Source organism: Crocuta crocuta, unplaced genomic scaffold (assembly GCF_008692635.1).
Source record: "Crocuta crocuta isolate KB4526 unplaced genomic scaffold, BGI_CrCroc_1.0 scaffold89, whole genome shotgun sequence".
Classification (NCBI taxonomy): Eukaryota; Metazoa; Chordata; class Mammalia; order Carnivora; family Hyaenidae; genus Crocuta; species Crocuta crocuta.
In genome coordinates this window covers 7,988,425-8,007,678 of record NW_027551559.1, presented here as the reverse complement: position 1 = coordinate 8,007,678, position 19,254 = coordinate 7,988,425, and the positions used below count along the sequence as shown (strand labels likewise).

Genomic DNA, 19,254 nt, shown 5'->3' with positions numbered 1-19,254 from the left:
GGGCCGATAGGTCGGGTGAGGCCGCCCCGGGAGGGCAGGGCCCTCCTGCCCCCACCTCCCACTGCCCGGTGTCCGTGACGCCAGCAACACAGATGCCCGTTTTCACGAAGGCCCAAATTTGTAGCTGTTGTAATTAGTTTTCGCTACAAATGTTGTAAACAGAAAACAAAGAAGACAGACCACTCTCCGACCCAGGGTCACTGCGGGCGTTTTAATACATTCCATCCCGCAGGTTTCCTACAAGCTGCCCTTCCTGTGTGCAGCCTCGTCTGCCCTTGATGGTGACCTCCTCCCTGGTCCACGCCGTTCGTATCCATCATTTTGCACAGTCCTTTCCTGGGTATTGTGGGAACAGCCCATTTTTATGTGGCCGTTCAGATTCTTGAGCCAGTCCCCTCACACATCACCGATTATGCTGTAACAATGAACCCTTCCACGCCCCCCCCAAATTCCTTAGTAATTACAGTTAGTCTCTGTTTTGATGAGCATTCTGAAGGCATAGTTCCTAAAGTCTAAGACCCTTTGTCTTGGGCAGAGAACACACACACACACACACACACACACACACACTCTGAGACGTTTTTGCTCGTGGGCCCCGGTTTGGAGCCGTGAGGTGCAGTCTGCTATATGGAGCTGTAAGGAATCTGACTTCACCCTCAGATCCGGCCGCCTACCGGCGTCAGATGACCATGGGGGAGGTCTTTTGGAAGAGTGACAGGCCTGGAAAAGTTTCTGTTTTCCTGGCTTACCTGTCACTGTGCACCTTTCAGGGAGATTTTCTTACACAGCCCTGGTTGATGGGATCATGGACTATGGGCGATGAACCTAACCCCCAGCCCCTCTCCTGTCCCTGGAGGGTAGGGGTGGGCCTGAAAGTTCTAATCCTTTCTTCCCCCCTGAGCTCCCGGGGCCCAGCCTCCTGTCACTCGTTAGCATCTCCTTACAGCTCAGGAGATTGGAAGGTTTGGGAGCCCTGTGCCAGGAAACAGAGACAAAAACCAAACGCTGACTCTAGACTCTGTCACCCCTGTGGCCCTGGACACAAAGGTCCTGGCTTCTGATTTTGCCTAGAGGGGTGGTTCTCAGAGTGTGGTCCGGGCACCAGCAGCAACACCTGCGTGGTGGCTAGAAGTGTCACCCTCAGTCCCCACCCCAGGCCCGCTGAATCAGGAACTCTGGGCTCGACATTCTGTGTTTGAGAAAGAGAGAGAGAGAGTCCAGGAGGGTTCTGACGGCCACTTGAGCCCAGGAGCCACTGACTGAAGGATTCCAGAGGAGGGGCGTTCAGGCCTCAGTTAAAGGGAGGAGAGGAAATCGGCCAGGCGTGCCACAGGGCTGCCAGTGGAGGGCACCTTCCGGGGAGAGAGGAGCAGCCTGGGGGTCAGAGGAGCAGGGAGGGAGGTCAGCACCAAAGGACACAGCGCAAGGGAGCCTTGAATGTCAAACAGGAAAAATAGGCTCTTAATCTACTAGTGGCGTGAGAGTGTGTGTGTTTAAAAGGGTCTTTGGTACCCATTTGATGTTGGACTTGGAGGAGGAATCCTGGAGGATTCCAGGGGGGCTACGTGGAGTCGGGGGCTACGAGGCCGACCCCATCAACCACACAGGAGACCCCAGACCCCGGGTCAGGGGGAGTTTCAGGAAGTTGCTTTGCAAGGATGTGTCTGTATTTGTGTGTCTGTTCAACAGGCTGGTCTGTGCATCCCAGTCAGCCGGGGACCTTAGGCCAGAGCTCAAAGGGAGGATGGCCCACCCTCAGGGACACTCACAGGGAAACGGAAGAGGATCCGGGGCAGAGCCTGCTTTTCCCTCCTGAGGGGATGGATACACCCCTGCACCGTCTTAAGAAGACACACCAGTGTCTGTGTGTCTGCGTCTGTGCTGTGTGTGACATAGTGACAGGCCACCTGGCTGGCTGTCGCTCTCGAGGACGCTGTGGGTCCTTCCGAGGTGGAGTCCAATGTGAAGTTTGCTTTCCGGAGCGCTGCATGTAATCTGCAGGCGCTTGTGATGGGGTCAAGTGTTGGGTTCCGAGCCAACAGCCAAAAGACAATTCTTGAGATGACTTTGATGCAAACAGGTGTTTTTTATTAAAGTACAGGGACAGGACCTGTGGGCAGAAAGAGCTGGGTGAGAGGTGTGTTATATAAGATTTTCGATCGGGGTGCCTGGGTGGCTCAGTTGGTTAAGGGTCCAGTCATGAACTCGCGGTCTGTGAGTTTGAGCCCTGCTTCGGGCTCTGTACCGACAGCCCGGAGCCTGGAGCCTGTTTTGGATCCTGTCTCCCTCTCTCTCTCTCTCCCTTTTCTGCTCTGTATTTCTCTCTCAAATATAAATAAACATTTTAAAAATTGGGAGGAAATTGCAAAATTTACATCGGGAAGCATAAAATAAAAACTACATAGCTTGGTTAGAAATATGATTGTGAAAAGCTAGCAGAGAACGGAGAAATTTTACGAAACTGCAGAGAACCTGTGTAACCACCACCTGTGATCTTTCATCAGCACCTTCTGGGCTTTACCCCCAGGAAGTGGGCAGTTTGGGGCTCGGACACATGAGCTTGTGTGGTGGTTCCCTGTTGGACCCGAAGACCTTCCTCCTCTGGTTACTTCAGAAAACCAGTTCCCTAGAGAATGAACCTTTCTGCATTGAAGGCACTGACTTGTCTTACTCTTTCTGACAAAGCGAAGCCCAAATGTCAGATGTGTGTTTTAGAGACTTTGGTTTCCTTGTGTAGAAGGATTTGCCGCGCACGGACCCTGGTGCTAGAGATCCCCTGCTTCTCCTCTCAGACTGTTCCTTTGGTCTGTTCGTGCCTTGAATGTGTGCTGGTGGGGGAATCCAGTTGGGTACAGGAGGGCGTTCGGAGTTGTGCCGGGGCTGCAGACCGGGGGACAGAGGGGCCGCGTGAGTGGTGCGACCCCATCAGGCTTTCCAAGGGCAAGTGAGACCATACAACTTAGCAGAATTCATTGTGTTAATTCTAAATCAATACTAGTGTGGTTCTTTCTCTTTCTTTCTCTCTCCATTGGATGAACTCTTTAATATCATCCTTCAAAATGGGTATCTAGTTAGAGTCCTCTTGTGTTGTGGCAAAATAAGCTAACAGAAAATTCACCATTTAACCATCTTTGAGTGCACACCTTAGTGGCATTAGGTATGTCTACACTGTTGTACAGGCTTCACCTCTGTCCATAGCCACATCTTTTTCATCTTCCCAAACTGAGACTCTATGCCTGCTATACACTGACTCTCCATTTCCTTCTCTACCCAGCCCCTGGCAAACCAACATTCTGCTTCCTATCTGAGTTTTAGTGTTCTGGGTACATCATGTAGAGAATGGCACTTTTGGGGGGCAGAAATTTAAGTAATTGAAATATTGAACAAATTTGGGCACATTTGCAAAGCTGTAATCAGCCTTGGCGATGTAAATGGGGGCTGAGAATTAAACAAGCTTTCATTTCAGTCATTTCCGTTGACGTCATTTGATATAACACATTAGTCATTATTGTGGTAGCATCTCTATTCAGCTTAAAACCTGGCAATATTTAGCTCTGAGTTATCTGGTGATAAACTGCTGTGTGTGTGTGTGTGTGTGCACGCGCGCGTGCACGCATGCATGCGCGAGTGCTTCTGGTCTGTTACTGATTGCTTCTCAAGTGGAAACACAAGTCAGGTATATTGTGTCTCTTCTGAGAAATGGGCCGTGTTCGCAGCTCTGGAAACAACAGAAAGAACTAGTACGTTCCCTTAAATATATGTTGGCACCGATCACAAGACGCGTGTTGCCTTGAAGGACATTAAGATCTAGGAGGGAAATCACGCATCTCGGAATCGATGGAATTTACTAGTAAAACCTGCGAAGACAGGTCAGGAAAGTCCTAGTACGTCAATAGCTGGCTAGCTGCTTATTAACATAAAGACATACCAATATGGTAAGCACGTTTTTAAGGTTTTTTTCAAAATTTACATCCAAGCTCGTTAGCATCTAGGGCAACAACGGTTTCAAGGGTAGATTCCTCAACGCCCCTCACCCAGTGAGCCCTTCCTCCCCCGCAGCCCCTCCAGTCACCCTCTGTTTGTTCTCCAGATTTAAGAGTCTCTTACGGTAGACGCTTTTTACGAAGAGAGTTGTGAGCTCTTCGTCTGCCTCTCACCAGGGGGCACCTTCCTCAGCCCGTGTCCTCTGTGCCGCCCTCTTCCGCAGGACACATGACCACCAGAGAAGGCTGCTACAGAGACCTGAGGTTTCAGGTGAACACATCCTTCTGCAATCCCAGCACCCGGCCTGCCACAGGGGTGGTGGCCTGCAGAGTGTCTGCCTGTCCCGCCAGGTAAGCACCGCGCCGGTCGTCCACACGGGGCTCGCGGGCTCGCGAACACTCGCGGTGAATGTTTGGAGCTCCCGAGTCCGGAGCACGGAAGTGCTCATTGCTGCCGCGTATTCTGGAACAGCGAAGAAGCGAAGGCACTCAGAACTGCCTGAGCAGGTGTGCTTGGTGGGAAGTGGTCCCGAGGATGTTGGGAATGGAAGTGGACGTTCGCATGACAGCATCCTGTTGGGTTGATTTGTACTTTAATCACTGCAGCCTGGCGGCAGTGATAATGTACTGTGGTGATGGTAATATTTCCCCGCTCAGTCTCCAGGCCTTTCGCTCTGGTTTACTTTGCCTACTGAGTGAGACGTGTCGGAGGGACCCATTCACAGGCCTGCCAGGGGGTGCGGGCATGTGTGGGTGGCTACAGGGCGCACCTGCACACGCATGCACACGTGAGCCGAGAAAGCCAGGGGGGGTCTCCGGCTCCCCATCCTGCCTACAGCACTGCTGTGCAAGACGGTTCTCGGTAACGTGCAGGTGCCCTGCGTCGTTGGGTTGGGCAGGACCCCGCGAGTAGCCACAGCCGGGCCTGCTGCCAGCCCTCACACCCTGGGCACACCCTTCCCCTCTCTGGTGCTCAGCCCCTCATCTTTACGGGGGACACGACCCAGAGAGGCCAGGAAAATCATCCGAGTAACACAACGGACGTCTGACTCCAGCCGGCTCTTCACGCGGCCGACGCACTAAATTCCGTACGAGGTCATCTCAGACGCCTTGACTGTAAAGATCCACAGCTGCTGACAGACCGATCCCAGGTTCACTGAAATGGGCCTCAGAAGCCTGACGCTTTTCCGGGAGAGGGTAGCACACGGGAGGGAGAGGGGCCACCTCCCTGTGCCTCTGCGCTGCCCGGGTCCCTGGCCACCGGCTCCGGACAGAGATGGAGAAATCGGGACCTTTTCTCCCACCACGGCGACGGGGACCACCCAGCCTACCTGCGCCCCCAGGGCCTGGGGACCCACCCCCTCACAGAGCCTCCCTGCCGCCTCAGCCCCCACGGCCCACGGCCTGCGCTGGGAGACGTGCTGGGCCCGGTGGACAGGAGGACTGTGGTGCTGGGGGCCCATCACCTGCTGAGGCTCGGGGCGCCCACCCGGGGAGCCTTCTGGGACCGAGCAGGCTTTGCGATTGGCCTCACGCCTTGGTACCCGCTTCATATCCCTCGGCCGGCCGGTGCACCCCGCGGGCTGTGCTCAGCTGGACCCTCACTGCAGCCCGCTCTGGGTCCGAGGTGATGCGCCAGGCACACAAAGTCCTGGAGAGTTTCGGAGACGAGTCTTGCAGTTGGCAGAGGGAGGCCGGCGGCAGCCTGGCACCAGGGTCTGCGGAGACAACCGTACGGGAGACGGGGGCGCCTGGGGGCTCGGTCGGTTGAGTGTTTGACTCTTGCTTTCAGCTCAGATCATGATCTGGAGTTTCTTTGAGTTTGAGCCCCATGTCAGGCTTTGTGCTGACAGCATGGAGCCTGCTTGGGATTCTCTCTCTCTCTTTCTCTCTCTCAAAATAATAAATAAAGTTTAACAAATGGTCACCCTGTCCAAAGGGAACAGAGGGCCGGGTAGCCAGGGCTCCTACAGCCTCCTGTCGAGTCAGTGCACAAACCTGACTCCTTGCTCCTTCCCGGACAGCCAGTTCTGCACCTGTGTTGCAGGTGACCCAGGGTCGACATCATTGTAACCTTGGATCTTGGATCAGCACCTCGCCGCGTGTAGATGTGGATGTTGAGAGGTGCTGCCCCATGAGCCGAGGTTCTCTGCCGATAGTGTGCTGAGTTCTTGCCATGGCGGGGATGGGTGAGGGGGCTCGAGCAGCTGGTTAGTGTGTCCTAGGGGAACCTCCTTCATGTAGACCAAGAGAAGGGCGCACGTGTCACTTTCATGCACAGGAGAAGCCAGCCCTCATAGTTACACGTGGAGGCAGATCCGCCCCAGTGCTAGCACCCCGGGGAACTGGGAGCCGTCAGTGCGTGCCTACGGTTGCCCAGCATGTGCACTGAGCAGCTCACACTCCTGCTGTCCAACCCGCTTGCCTGTCTGTCTGGTGAGGCTTGTCCAGAGGGACGTCGAGAAAACACCCAGTCCGGGACTAAGTCACCGACTCCGCCTGCAGCTTGGTGACCTTAAGCAGCGCCTACCTCAGATGGGAGCCGATGGTAGGAAGCCCGGAGAAGGCCTGTCTGCGTCTGTAACCACACAGGGCTCCCAACCCGAAGCAGGGGAGCCCAGAGCCTCCACGCAGGTTAGAAGGTCGCTCGTTCACCCTGTGCAGCCCGTTGGTTTTCTCGCTGGGCCTCCTCTGCTTCCCGACAGTCTGTCTGGTTTTGAGGGATCTGCACTCAGACCCTCTCTCTGTTCTTTGATGTAGTGTGTACTTAACTTACTCAGGTGAAACTTACTAAGTAAATTCTGTCACAGACTTTGTGTGCTGAAGGTGAAGGCAAAGTTCAGAGCAGTTGGTCAAGGGAAAGTTAGAACGGGGGTGTGGAAACAGCGTGTGGAAACATGGCGAGGACCCCCCAGAGTCCTCTACGAAACATCCGAAGCCCTCCCTCCATCTGGCTCTTGGATTTGTGTCTCATGTGTTGGAGTGTTTGTATTTTTCTCTGAAGGAGGACGCCTTTGGAGACAGTCCTAAGCTTGGCCGTAAAGCGAATACCAGGCTTTCCTGCTGGGAGCTCCCTAACGTCCCCCACAGAGAGCAGACGCCCAATGACACGCGGGGCCCCGCAGTTTGTCCTAACAGGTGGGACGAGATGCCCCAGCCCCCGCCCCAGCTGTGGGCATCAGTTTGATGGAGCGGACAGGTCAGCCGGGATTAGGAGGAAGGTCAAGAGCGAGGATGGTGTGCAGTGGGCAGCTTGCTCAGTGGGGGGGGCTGGGCAGCCAGCAAGCTTCAGGTCTCTCACGGCTGGAGCTGATGCACTGAGGCCGGGCCCTGCTGCAGCGGGCGAGGAGGAGGAGGAGGGCGCCCACGGGAGGCGCCTGCATCACTGATGCTCCCATGGGATGGGCTGGGAGGGGTGCGGAACAGCCGCCTGGGAATCCGTGTGGCTATTTTGGGGTAAATAGCGAGTGAGCGTTTGTCGTGGAAAGCACGTAAAAGCTCTTAGCGCTGCGCATGTGCTGAGCACTCAGTAACCCTTGGCTGTTTTTATTTGTGCTGTAAAAGGAGAAACAAATTCATGTCAGTTATTTATTTAGTCTGGGAAGCAAGACTATCTATGACAAAATGCGGAGGAATGAAGTTATGTTAGTCCTTGTGGATTGTGATTTTAACAGTTGACCTGGCGAAGTAGATCTTAATTTAAAGAGTGTTTTGTTTTCCTCCAGGATGTCAGGCACATTTCTCTCCTGCCCAGAATACTGGCAACTTCTTGTTCCTGGTTAAGTGGGCAGAAGAGCCAAGTTTCATTTGTGCGACCACGAGGGGCATCCCTTTCTTAATAGACTCCGTCTGCTGTGAGGGTTGGGTGTCCCCTGCACCTGTCCCGGGGATGGGTATTTCCTGAGCCTGTCCCGGGGACAGGGTTCCCCTGAGCCTGTCCTAGGGGCAGCACGGAGCCGCGGCAGGTGCACCCAGTGCCCGCGAGAGCTGAGTCCCCCGCTCCCTGGTCTGACTAAATACAGGACGCAGCAGGTGCAATTTCGTGTTACCTGTTGAACCGGACGGAGGGTTCCCAAAGGACCCAGAGCGGAGTCTCTAAAACATCTTATTCCACAGCCTTCTCGTCTTTCACTGAAATAAGAAGCTGCTGCCGCGTGGGTTGTAGCTCCTGACCTCCCTGTCGGCATCCACATGCACACGTGTGCCTCGGGCGCGCGGCTGGAGGGCGTCAAGCCCAGGGTCCTTCCCCGATGGACCTGAGCTCCCCCAGCTCGTAAATCTCTGGGGAGGGTGGTGAGCTGGGAGTCCAGCAGGTTCCTCACTGGAGGAAGCTGATCTTAAAGTGTCTGCGAGGCTCTGGCCGGCAGGAGCATTGTGGCCACGTCAGCGGTTCCCAGCTGCTCCCCGGGCTGGAGCTGCTCCCCTGGGCTGAGCGGAGCCGGCGGTCAGCGTCGGGCTTCCCCGGGGCCTCAGAACTGAGGCCCGGCTCCCCACGGCCTCGGACCAGACGGCAGCCGGGGCTCCCAGGGCCTGGCCACCTCCTTCGTCATCGCTTGCCCTTGAAACAGAAGCCACACGGACACTCACTCCCTTTACGTTGCGCAGTTTATCTAAACAGAGTGGCTCTTCGTGGCGTTTATCTCAGCTCGGGCCTGGTTTTGGAAGCGCGAACACTGGAGCGTGGCTTCCTAGACAACGCACGGAAGGTGCAAGAGGAAATACTTTCCGGATGGGAATTGGGTCCTTTTCCTCAATCTCCCCGATTCTGCTTGGAATGAAGCCTCAGAGTTTAAGTTAAACAGGTTGTGACTGAGTATACTTCGTTTTCTTGTGCTATTAAGTCGTGCCGAGGCAGCCCCGCTCTGTAGTCTCTCCACCAGGCAGACTGTTTCTGCCTACGCTTTGGTGACTCCTTACGAGCCCGTTGGTAGAATTGTTCCTTACGACCAAAGCGCCTGGTCGGGGACCGCCTTCAGGTTGCACGCTGTCCGAACGCAGGCTGAGGGTTAGCAGGTGAACTTTGTTACTGGTACTTTCCCAGCAGCGTTTCAGGGACAGGCAGGGGCCAGTACTCTGTCTTTCACTTCTTTAGATACGAGCCGTGCAAGCATTAACTGCCCAGCTGCGCACACATTCCCAAGGGAAGGAAAAGAACCTTCCTCACTTGAGGAGCTCCCACCTGCAAAAGGGCTGCACTGACCCGAGTGCCACGGAAGTGAGCATCTTAGTTCTGTTGCTTATCAGAGGCGCGGAGGGTAAAGTAGCCGCCGGCCTGGCTCCGCGGGCGTGTGGGTCCCCACGGGCTTTCACTCTCGGCCGTTCCGGCGTCGAATCCCTGACCTTCCTGCAGTGGTTTTCACAGATGATGCAGCCAGTCCTGCCCGCGGCCCCGCTTCTGTTTGCACTCTGTTACCGGGAAAACGGTTTGGAATGCGATTCCCCAGTGCCCGGGGCACAGATGCCTCTTGTCACAGCACAGTGGGAGGTGTGAGGGATGTGGGCTACTTGGGGCTGTTTCCTGTGCCGCCCCCCCCTCCCCTCCCGGTGCGAGCCGCGGCCACACGGAACAGCCCGCCCAGGTCACAGTCTGTCAGGACGCCTTCTCTGGGCCCCTGCTTCCCGCCCTCTGGCCCCGAGCCCGGCTGTCAGGGAGCCTGGCGCTGTGACTCACGCCCAGAGGTGCCACCTCCCAGAGAGTGGGGGACCCCGCTCTTCTTTCTGGGTTTTGTCCTGCTCCATGGGCCGCAGCGAGGAAGCATCCGACCTCTGTCTGAGCAGCGACACCAGGAGTGTCTGAGATTGACACTCTCTTCAGACGGACATGCCGTCCGTTCAGGTGTGAGCACGATGACTGAGTCACCTGCGTGTGACGGTGTCTTCCTACAGAAGATGATGTCTTACTGCCTCACCCCCGACCATGAAAGATGTTACTTAGCACCAAACAATGACTTTCAGATGCATTCAAGGAGCACCTGGAGGCCCAGTTGGTAGAAGGTGCAACTCTTGATCTCAGGGTTGTGGGTTTGAGCCCCACGTCGGGTGTAGAGAGGACTTAAAAATAAAATCTTGGGGCAAATACCAAATACCCAATACTTCTGGGGCGCCTGGAGAGCTCGGTTGGTTAAGCGTCTGACTTTCACTCAGGTCGTGATCTCACAGTTTGTGAGTTCGAGCCCAGGACTGGGCTCTGTGCTGACAGCAGAAAGTTTGCATTCTCTGTCCCCTTCTCTCTCTCTGCCCCTCCTTCTCTCTCTCCCCTTCTCTTTCAAAAATAAACATTAAAAATATATATACATAAAACTTTGTAAATGCATCAAGCTGATACAGACATTGGTTAGAATGTATCTTTTATGGAAGTCAGGCTGTAAGTATGGACAGACGGTTTGTCATAAAGCCAGACTGATGGAACCTATTTCCTCAGTCACTTACATGTTAACATAGGCAGGAATGTAAAAGTTAACTGGCTTCCAGATCTGAGCTTGTTGTTTAACATCTAAAATTCTGCCTTAGATAGTTTTGTAAAATATTTTGGATTTTAGGGAGGGCTGTCCCCTTGTTTTTGCTTTATTTAGTTTAGTTTGGTGTGTGTGTGTGTGTGTGTGTGTGGTTTTATATTTATATACATATATATTTATTTATCCATATGAACAAAGGTGGAAAGTCACCTTGAGAATACTTTTTCTAATTTTCAGGGAACTTACCTGGCTATATACATTCAATAGTACCTAAACTTTTCATAATATTTTTATTATTTTGGTCTCCAGGCCTTAGTATGATGGACTCTAAAATTCACGCCCCCCCCACCCCTCCAATGTTCAACAATAACTATTCCCTAAATAATACACACTATGACACACACTTCCAATATTTTGGAATAAAAATGAAAAACTAACTTCTAGGTAGATGATAGATACATAGATACATAAACGAATGTTGGACAGATCATAGAAGATAGGTAGATGATAAGAAGGAAAGAAGAGGGAGGGAGGAAAGAAAGAAGGAAGGAAAGAAGGGAAAAAGAGAGAGAAAGAAAAGACCTTACTACAAATCTTTCCCTACACCCATATATTCACTGTACATGTACTAATCGGTGCTTCTGGAAATACCTGTTGAAAACTGGGAGCTTCACTCAGAACCACAGCGTTTTCAGGGGGGAACATAGGCTGGTTTTAGGTACAATTCGGCAGCACTGCTTTACTCTTAAAGCCATGAATTATGTAGAATTATTGTAGTTTAATATTTCCAAATTTACAGAGACTCTGCCGTAATGTTTTTGTTATTTCAGATGTTATTACATTGAGATCAAAGAAAGAGTTAAAATTATATATTTTTTTTGCATTTTCGAGACTTCCTTTACGGCAAGGCATGGGAGTGTTTATAACTGCTTCCTGTGGGAATGACGAGGTGCGTGTGCACTGGAGTGGGGTCATTTATGTGGCAATTCGATCACGGTCCTTACTTCACATGTGTTCTTTTTGTCTATTTTGTATATGTTTCTCAAGAAGTATTTTTAAATCTCACTCGATGATTGCTTATTTTTCGATTTCTCCTGCTACTTTTATTTCATAATTAATATTAAAATTCCACATTGTGTTGATGGGGTTATATTTTCTGCATGAATAGTTCCCTGTTGCTAAATAATGGCCATATTTACCCCAATACTGCTTTCCAACTGAAGCTGTTTTTTTCTGAAATTTACAATAAGGCTCTCACTTCCATTCCCTTATTTTTGCCGTGCCCGACAGTTCTCCATTCCCTGTGCATTTAAATGTCAGCATTACGTCTTCACACACATACTTAGTCTACTAGTATGAGCGGTGATTGCTCTGGTATTTGGACTCAGGTCTAATTTCTTGTGTGTCTTCTGTTTACTGTGCATTTTCTTTGTGTCGTATTGTGTCACGTCTCTACTGTGTTCTTATTGTAGGACTGTGCTTATTCTCTTTTATTCCCACTACTGCCAGAAGGTCCATATTCTCTCTTTTTTTTTCACATTGTGTGTTTCTGATAAAAATAAGTAAAAGAGCTGTATAAATTAGTCTAACTTAAACAACACCCAGGATACCTCACACATGAGCATCCTAATGCCCTTAGAAATAAATACTTTACAGAAAAGCGAAATGAAGTATGACGGAGCTTAAACTGGAGCTCATCTTACCGGCGGATGGTGCAGTATTTAGAGTGTGCTGGATACATCTTGGGGGGGGTGTTAGAAATCTCTGGGTCGGGAGCCGGACAGGATGGATCCCCTCCCCCCTCCCCCCACAGTGTGGGGTCTCAGGAGCAGGGCCCCAGGCTCAGAGACGGCCTCCCTGACAGCACCATGGGCCGTCTACACCCGCAGTGAGGCCAGCGGGCAGAGTAGACCCCCAGACAGGACCAGCACCCGGCCCTCGAAAGGCCACACCTCCCCTCCCTAGAAAGGCCGCTAGCCTAGTTTTGCTTTTTCTCGCCAGAAAATGGAACACAATAAACTAAAAGAAGAACGGAACTGTGCCGTTAAACCTGCGTTCACTAGGAACAAATGTTTTAGTGTCACTTATTTTTTTCAAGATAAAGAGGCCTCTCTTGAAAGCGCGTGGCCCTCTGTGGAGAGACCGTGGCTGACGCTTGCGGCCTGTGAACAGACTGGTGCCCTGAGCGCGTCGGGCCTGCCTTCATATGCGGCGACGCGGCACGTGTTAAGACGCCGCGTATTTAGATTTGTGACTTTGTGGCACGGCGTCGCACTGAAATCTGCCTTTCTACTGTCTCCAGACACACGGCTCACTCCTGCATGACACAGAGCAGTCGAGGGGCCCTGGAAAGGTCCGCGCTTGCACGGCCTCAGGAGAAAATTATGTCTTCACCACCCACGGCACCATGTGTAGTTCGTCTGTCCGTGTGACGACTTAGTACGTGCCCCTGTTCTAGAAGGTTTGCAGCTGGGCCCTGACGCATGGGGCTCACGGGGCCAGGCCTCCCACAGGCAGATACAGACGTGTGCATTTCCAGGTGTGCCCAGTGATACGGAGAGCGACCCTGGCAGGTCCAGGTGGGGGCGCTTTTCTTCCGTTAGATAATCACAGTAGACTTCTGTGAGCACTTAGAGACAGGGCCTCTTGGGAGCAGAGGGTGGGAATGCTCTGGCCAAGACGGCAGCAAGTGCAAAGGCCCTGTGGCAGAGGCAGGCCAAATGTAGGTAGGCACAGAGCAGGGAAGCCTTGGTATCTGTGGTCGGAGGGAGCCAGTGGCCATGACCCACAGAAGAGTGGCAGGCAATCCGAGTGTGCATGGCCTTGAAGGCCAAGCTGGGCAATTTGCATTCTGCTCCTCGAGTGTTGATAACCCTTGGGGAGGTTGTGAGCACTGATAGCATGAGGCCTGGGGACAGAGGTATGAAAGAGAGGTAGGGGGGAGGGGGACAAGGGAGAAAGATCTGTGGGCACCGCACTTCTTTTGAGGAGTCTTGCCACCAAGCACCACAGAGGGCAGGGCACGGAGGTAAATGGCCGTGAGGCCCTGGGAAGGTTCGCGGCTATTTCTCTGGTTTTCACCCCCGAGCTGGTTCAGCGTGCCTGTGCGCTTTGAGGGATGACGGGGAGGGCGGATGGAGAGAGCAGACGTGGCTGGTGCCTTTGAGGGTCACCCTGGACGGGCGGGCAGAGGGCTTGCACGCTGGTGGCCCACAGGATGAAGTTCTCACTCCTTGTTTTTGTTTTCACGGTGAAAGAGGCTAAGCTGTAGGAGCGTGAGGGGAGGTGCAGGCGGGGGAGGGGAGCGCGAGGCCGCCAGTGACCCCGCCAGGGATGTGCGCATCCGGGCACCTGGCTGAGGGCCCTAAGTGAGCGTAATCACCCTGGCCACGGGTGCAGACATGGGGGGCAGGGTTGGCTTAGCCAGAATTAGGTGAAAAGAAAAGAAGACCAAACAGATTACAATTCATCTCTTGTCAGTGACTCACCGGTAACGATATGTCCCTGCAGAGCTGCCAGCGGCTTGGTCCCTGTGCGCCCTGCAAAACACACCACCAGCCTTTCTCGACTGCTGATTGGTGAGCAGTGAAATGAGGGGGGAAAGCCAATTCAACTTTAGGGAGGGGGCCCTCGCTGACCCTCTGCGGTTCTCCAGGGGACTTTGGTTTGGGTCCCCATGTGACAGCACTTAGTTTTCGTCCTGTGTTTAAAGATGTGCATTTTCCCCCCAGTCCAGATAGCAGTGTGAGCTCCCGGGACCACCAGACAAGGGCGNATCCGGGCACCTGGCCGAGGGCCCTAAGTGAGCGTAATCACCCTGGCCCCAGGTGCAGACATGGGGGGCAGGGTTGGCTTAGCCAGAATTAGGTGAAAAGAAAAGAAGACCAAACAGATTACAATTCATCTCTTGTCAGTGACTCACCGGTAACGATATGTCCCTGCAGAGCTGCCAGCGGCTTGGTCCCTGTGCGCCCTGCAAAACACACCACCAGCCTTTCTCGACTGCTGATTGGTGAGCAGTGAAATGAGGGGGGAAAGCCAATTCAACTTTAGGGAGGGGGCCCTCGCTGACCCTCTGCGGTTCTCCAGGGGACTTTGGTTTGGGTCCCCATGTGACAGCACTTAGTTTTCGTCCTGTGTTTAAAGATGTGCATTTTCCCCCCAGTCCAGATAGCAGTGTGAGCTCCTGGGACCACCGGACAAGGGCACACTTTGTCGGGGTTTGAGAGCCACGCCGTCCAATGGGCTGCGTTTCGAGAGACACAACCTGAAAGACCACAGAACCTGGGGTTTGCTCAGTGGACCGATGCTGAGGGAGGGTTTCATTTCAGGCTGGACGTCTTTCCCACGCTGTACGCTCAGGGCAGTGAGGCCCAGGGGCCAGCGCTGTGGTTCAGAGGCGGCCATTTAAAGCCCTTTGTTAAGCACCACCCTGAGGGAGATGCAGATTCGCAGACTTGTCTCCTGGGCAGCCCCTGCACGGGGAGCGCCCACGCCCACGGGGCCCCGCGTGTGAGCGCCCACACGGCAGCTCGGCCCATGCCACCCGGGGCCTGTGGTCATTTGCCTTGAGCCAGGCACAGGGAGTCACCCACTCTGCACAGGAGTCTCCAGCAAATTCACATGTTCACGCAAACAAACAGCTCAAGAAATAGGAACCATGTGACTTAGCAAAAATGGCACGGCAAGAAAGAAGCCCTTCACACCTGCTGACAGTCCAAGGACTCACGATGAATTTCTGTCCTGAACACAGTTGAACAACAGAGAGTACTCTGGGTTTTGGTTTGTCTGTAAATCATTGTATCCAATTTGCCAAGACCCAGTGACTCAACCTCATCAGGGTGTGATGTTTTTAGCCAGTGTTTGGTGCGGATGAGAAAATTAACAAACTCTGCTGTTTGTAAGTTTGGGGCATTTCGCGTGATCATCCTGAACTGATGTTCAGGAATCAGGCATTTTCCTTTCACATTGGAAAGCAGGTTGACAAGCGCCCAGCCTGGTTCCTGGTATTTGACATGATTTGACATTGTAATAAATTAGGCTTTTAAAAGGAAGACACTCTAGGATGTCTCCTTAAAAAAAAAAAAAAAAAAATTTATGAGAGGCCAAGGCCATCAGATTAAACAGAACTCCTAGACTATTTCTTCAAAGGAAGTGTGCTCTGTGCCCAGCTTTCTCAGACTCTGAAGCCAACAGGGCTGTGGGAAGGCCGGGAGGGACCCACCCTATTTACCCCCTGAGGGTGAGCACATACGTGTCCATAGTGGAAGGGGGAGTGTGGAAGGGGGTCATGGCTATTTCTTTTCCACATCACACTGTAGCTCTTGTAAGGGCTCCATTGTTCAGGCATCACAGACATTCTGTACAATGGACCCCTGGGGCGTGTCTGCTAGTCATTGGTCTCCATGGTAACCTCTGCAGAGGGTGGGCTTCCAGCCAGTGGAGACGTCAAGAAGGTATTCTAAGGTTTTAGATTTTAAAAAGTTATTTTTCCCAGCATAATCCTCTGTTTAGCCTCCCCACCCACCCCCTCACTGCTATCACCATAAAAAAATTTCACTGAAGAAATAAAGGAAGGAAGGGAGGGAAGGAGGGGGGAAAGGGAAAGGGAAAGGAAAAATCACGGACATTCTAGGCAAGAAAAATTGAGCAAGTGAGTTCAGTGAACTCCTGTAACCTGGAAAGAGCTCTAGCTTAAGAGGGAAACTAAACCACAGTTGATCCTGAAACGACACAGGGACAGGGGCGCCAAAGCCTAGTAGTGGAAAATCCACGTGTAGCTTCTGACTCTTCCAGAGCTTGACTACTAACAGCCTTCTGTTGACTGGAAGCCTCACCCCTAATGTAAACAGCTGAATATCACATATTTTGGGTCTTCTACGTATCATGCACTATGTTCTTACAATAAAGTAAGCCAGAGAAAAATGTTAAGAAATTCAAAGGAGAAAACGCACTCACAGTACTGTGCTGTACTTGTCAAGAAAAGGGGGCGCCTGGGTGGCTCAGTCAGTTAAGCAGCCTACTTCGGCTCAGGTCATGATCTCATGGTTTGTGGGTTCGAGCCCCGTGTCGGGCTCTGTGCTGACAGCTCAGAGCCTGGAGCCTGTTTCAGATTCTGTGTGTCCCTCTCTCTCTCTGCTGCTCCCCTACTCATGCTCTGTCTCTCTCTCTCAAAAATAAATAAACATTTAAAACATTATTTTAATTCACTTATAGGGCTGCCTGGTGGCTTAGTCAGTTAACCGTCCAACTCTTGATTTCGGCTCAGGTCATGGTCTCATGGTTCACGAGTTCAGACCCAGCACTGGGCTCTGCGCTGAAATTGTGGACTTTGCTTGCAGTTCTTTCTCTCTCCCTGTCTCTCTGGCCTTCCCCTGTTTGCACTCTCTCTCTCAAAATAAATTAACAAACCTAAAAAAAAAATCCATGTATACGTGGTCCCATGCAATTCAAACCTGTATTTTAATTCAAAGCTTCAACTATAATTAACTTTAGAATTTGATACAGAAACGTATTTTGCATTTCACATTAACATGCTTAAGAAGTCAGGTTAGTTTTGGTTGACTTACTGATGTGTTGTCTTCTGACCAGTTTTTCTGCCACACCTATTGCCACCTGTAGAGACAGACTTTCTAGATTTTTTCAGGTCTAGAAAGAAAGTAAACTTCTGCATTAGTTTTGTCACGTGGCAACGAGATTTTTCTGCCAATATTAACACAGTTACCAAATGTTCGATTTTTCCCATCCTTCTTCTTTTTCTTGGGTTTCTGCTTAAGCAGTGCTTATTTAATTTATAAAGTTTTCCATAAGTATTACCTGTTGCATTTTCAAAGGCATGCATGCCCCACAGCCATAGAGATCCTCAAATTCCTGTTACATGAATGTATAGGTAAATTACACTTTCAGTTGAAATACAGCCTTCAGGACAATCCCTCGTCCCACTGAAGAAATAGGTTTGCAGGGTGAAAACTGGGACCACATGCAGCTTAAGACATTTTCACGTGTGTGTGTGTTTTTTCTCCTACGGGTTCCATTCAGGAACAAAATTTTTAATGTGCTTCTGACTGTGGTGGCCAGGAATGTAATCACCGGAGAGGAAGACCACAGTCTTCCAGAGTGGTTAGATTTATCTGGATCGAATGCAAGACAAGAGCCGACTCAGACCTTCCCCTTCCTCGCCCAGCTGCCACAGGGCTACAGTCTTATTTTACTTCTATGTCAAGCAAAATTCTAACCAGGGTTTTTAAAAATTGTTTTGATGCATTTATTACGTATTTCCTCGATAAAAAAGACTAAAGAGAAGAATCCATTAAAATTCTCAAGGATTTTGTTTCTTACAGTATTATTTTGGTTGATTTTTATTCTATTTAGTAACTACAAAAAAGTCATTCTGTACTTTGAAGCTCCCCATGAGAAATCACAGTCCTGCCCACCCACCACTCCATCCCCAGCCCCGTGCACCTCCCTCTCCTGACGTCTTTCCCCATGTTCCTAAATTATACACATGATGCCCGTGTCCCATGGGTTGGTTCTCAGCGTCCCCCTCCTCTCCATCGCAGCGGGGTGGGAATGGTCCTTTGCATGCCTTCTATCCCCCTGACGTTGCAGGGCACCATGGGCACCACCTTCTTTGCCCTGCATCCTTCAGTGTGACTGTACCCCCTTGGTAGTGATTGTCTGCATTGTTTTTTATTAGTCCTTGCTGGCTAAGTAGCGTACCCTGATTCTGGGTCCTTTTGTTTATGAAAACTTTATTTTTCTAAGACTTAATAATTGTCTGAATTTTGCCTACTTAGGTTTCTTTACATCAACCCCAAGAGATATATTCCATTGATTCATTCCATTAATTTAATTCCATCAATATTCATTGATTCATTCCGTTAATTTAATTCCATCAATATTCATTGATTCATTCCGTTAATTTAATTCCATCAATATTCATTGATTCATTCCGTTAATTTAATTCCATCAATATTCATTGATTCATTCCGTTAATTTAATAATGGGAGTGTCTGCTACATGCCAGGCACTGGGGATACATTAGTGAATTGAAAAAGGCCCCTATTTGGGGGAGCTTATCTGAGGAGAGACAGTCAACAATAAACATAGGATTTTTTTAATGATGGAATACTCTAGAAGGTGATAAGAGCCAATGATAAAGGTGGAGGACACAGGAGTGGAAGCAGGAGGCGTGGGGTGTCGGGTGCACCTCACGGAGCAGGTGCTTTTTCGACAAAGTCCTCATTTCTGTCTGTCTCTTCTTTGTTGGTTTCTTTTCTGTTTCCTTTGTTTCTCTCTCTTTCTCTCTCTCGTCTCCCCCTTGCAGGGTATCCCCTCCCTGTTCCCGTTTCCTCGCAGCTGGGCGGGGGGCTCTCCTCCTTCCTGCCCGTGTCTTCCTCCAGCCTCTCCTGGTCCTTTTCTGTCCGTCCAGCGCGTCGAGACAGGGGCAGGAAGAAGTGCGGTGAACGCTCTCTGCGCTGAGATGGGTTATCAGCTGCTCCGCCACCTGCAGCGTCCTTCCCCTGGGTCCCCAGTATCCCCGGGGAAGGGTTCTGTCCTCAGATGCGTGCCTCTTTGCGGAGGGGCGGCAGGGTCGCCCAGCCCCCCAGCACCGCGGGGGCTCGGAGCCTGCAGTCCGGACGCCTGTCCCGGCTTCCCCGGCCACGTCTCCTGCGGGGGCGGCCTTCGTGGCCTCTGCCAGCCCACGTCCTCCGTCCCCTGCGTCTCACCGAAGGCCTCTGCTGTTGCTGCCTGGCGTGACCATGAAGCAGGCCTGCCGTACTGAACATGTGGGTGCCGCTGGGGCATTCATCGAA

The 19,254-nt window shown here is 51.7% G+C and overlaps 1 protein-coding gene across 1 annotated transcript in view; it reads left to right on the top strand.

Annotated features, from left to right (window-relative positions):
• ADAMTS16 (ADAM metallopeptidase with thrombospondin type 1 motif 16) overlaps window positions 1-19,254 on the top strand; it is a 143,996-nt gene that overhangs the window by 98,389 nt on the left and 26,353 nt on the right. Inside the window, exon 20 of the mRNA XM_077749460.1 lies at window positions 4,208-4,334. Coding sequence (XP_077605586.1) covers window positions 4,208-4,334 — 127 coding nt within the window. The remainder of the gene's footprint in view (window positions 1-4,207; window positions 4,335-19,254) is intronic.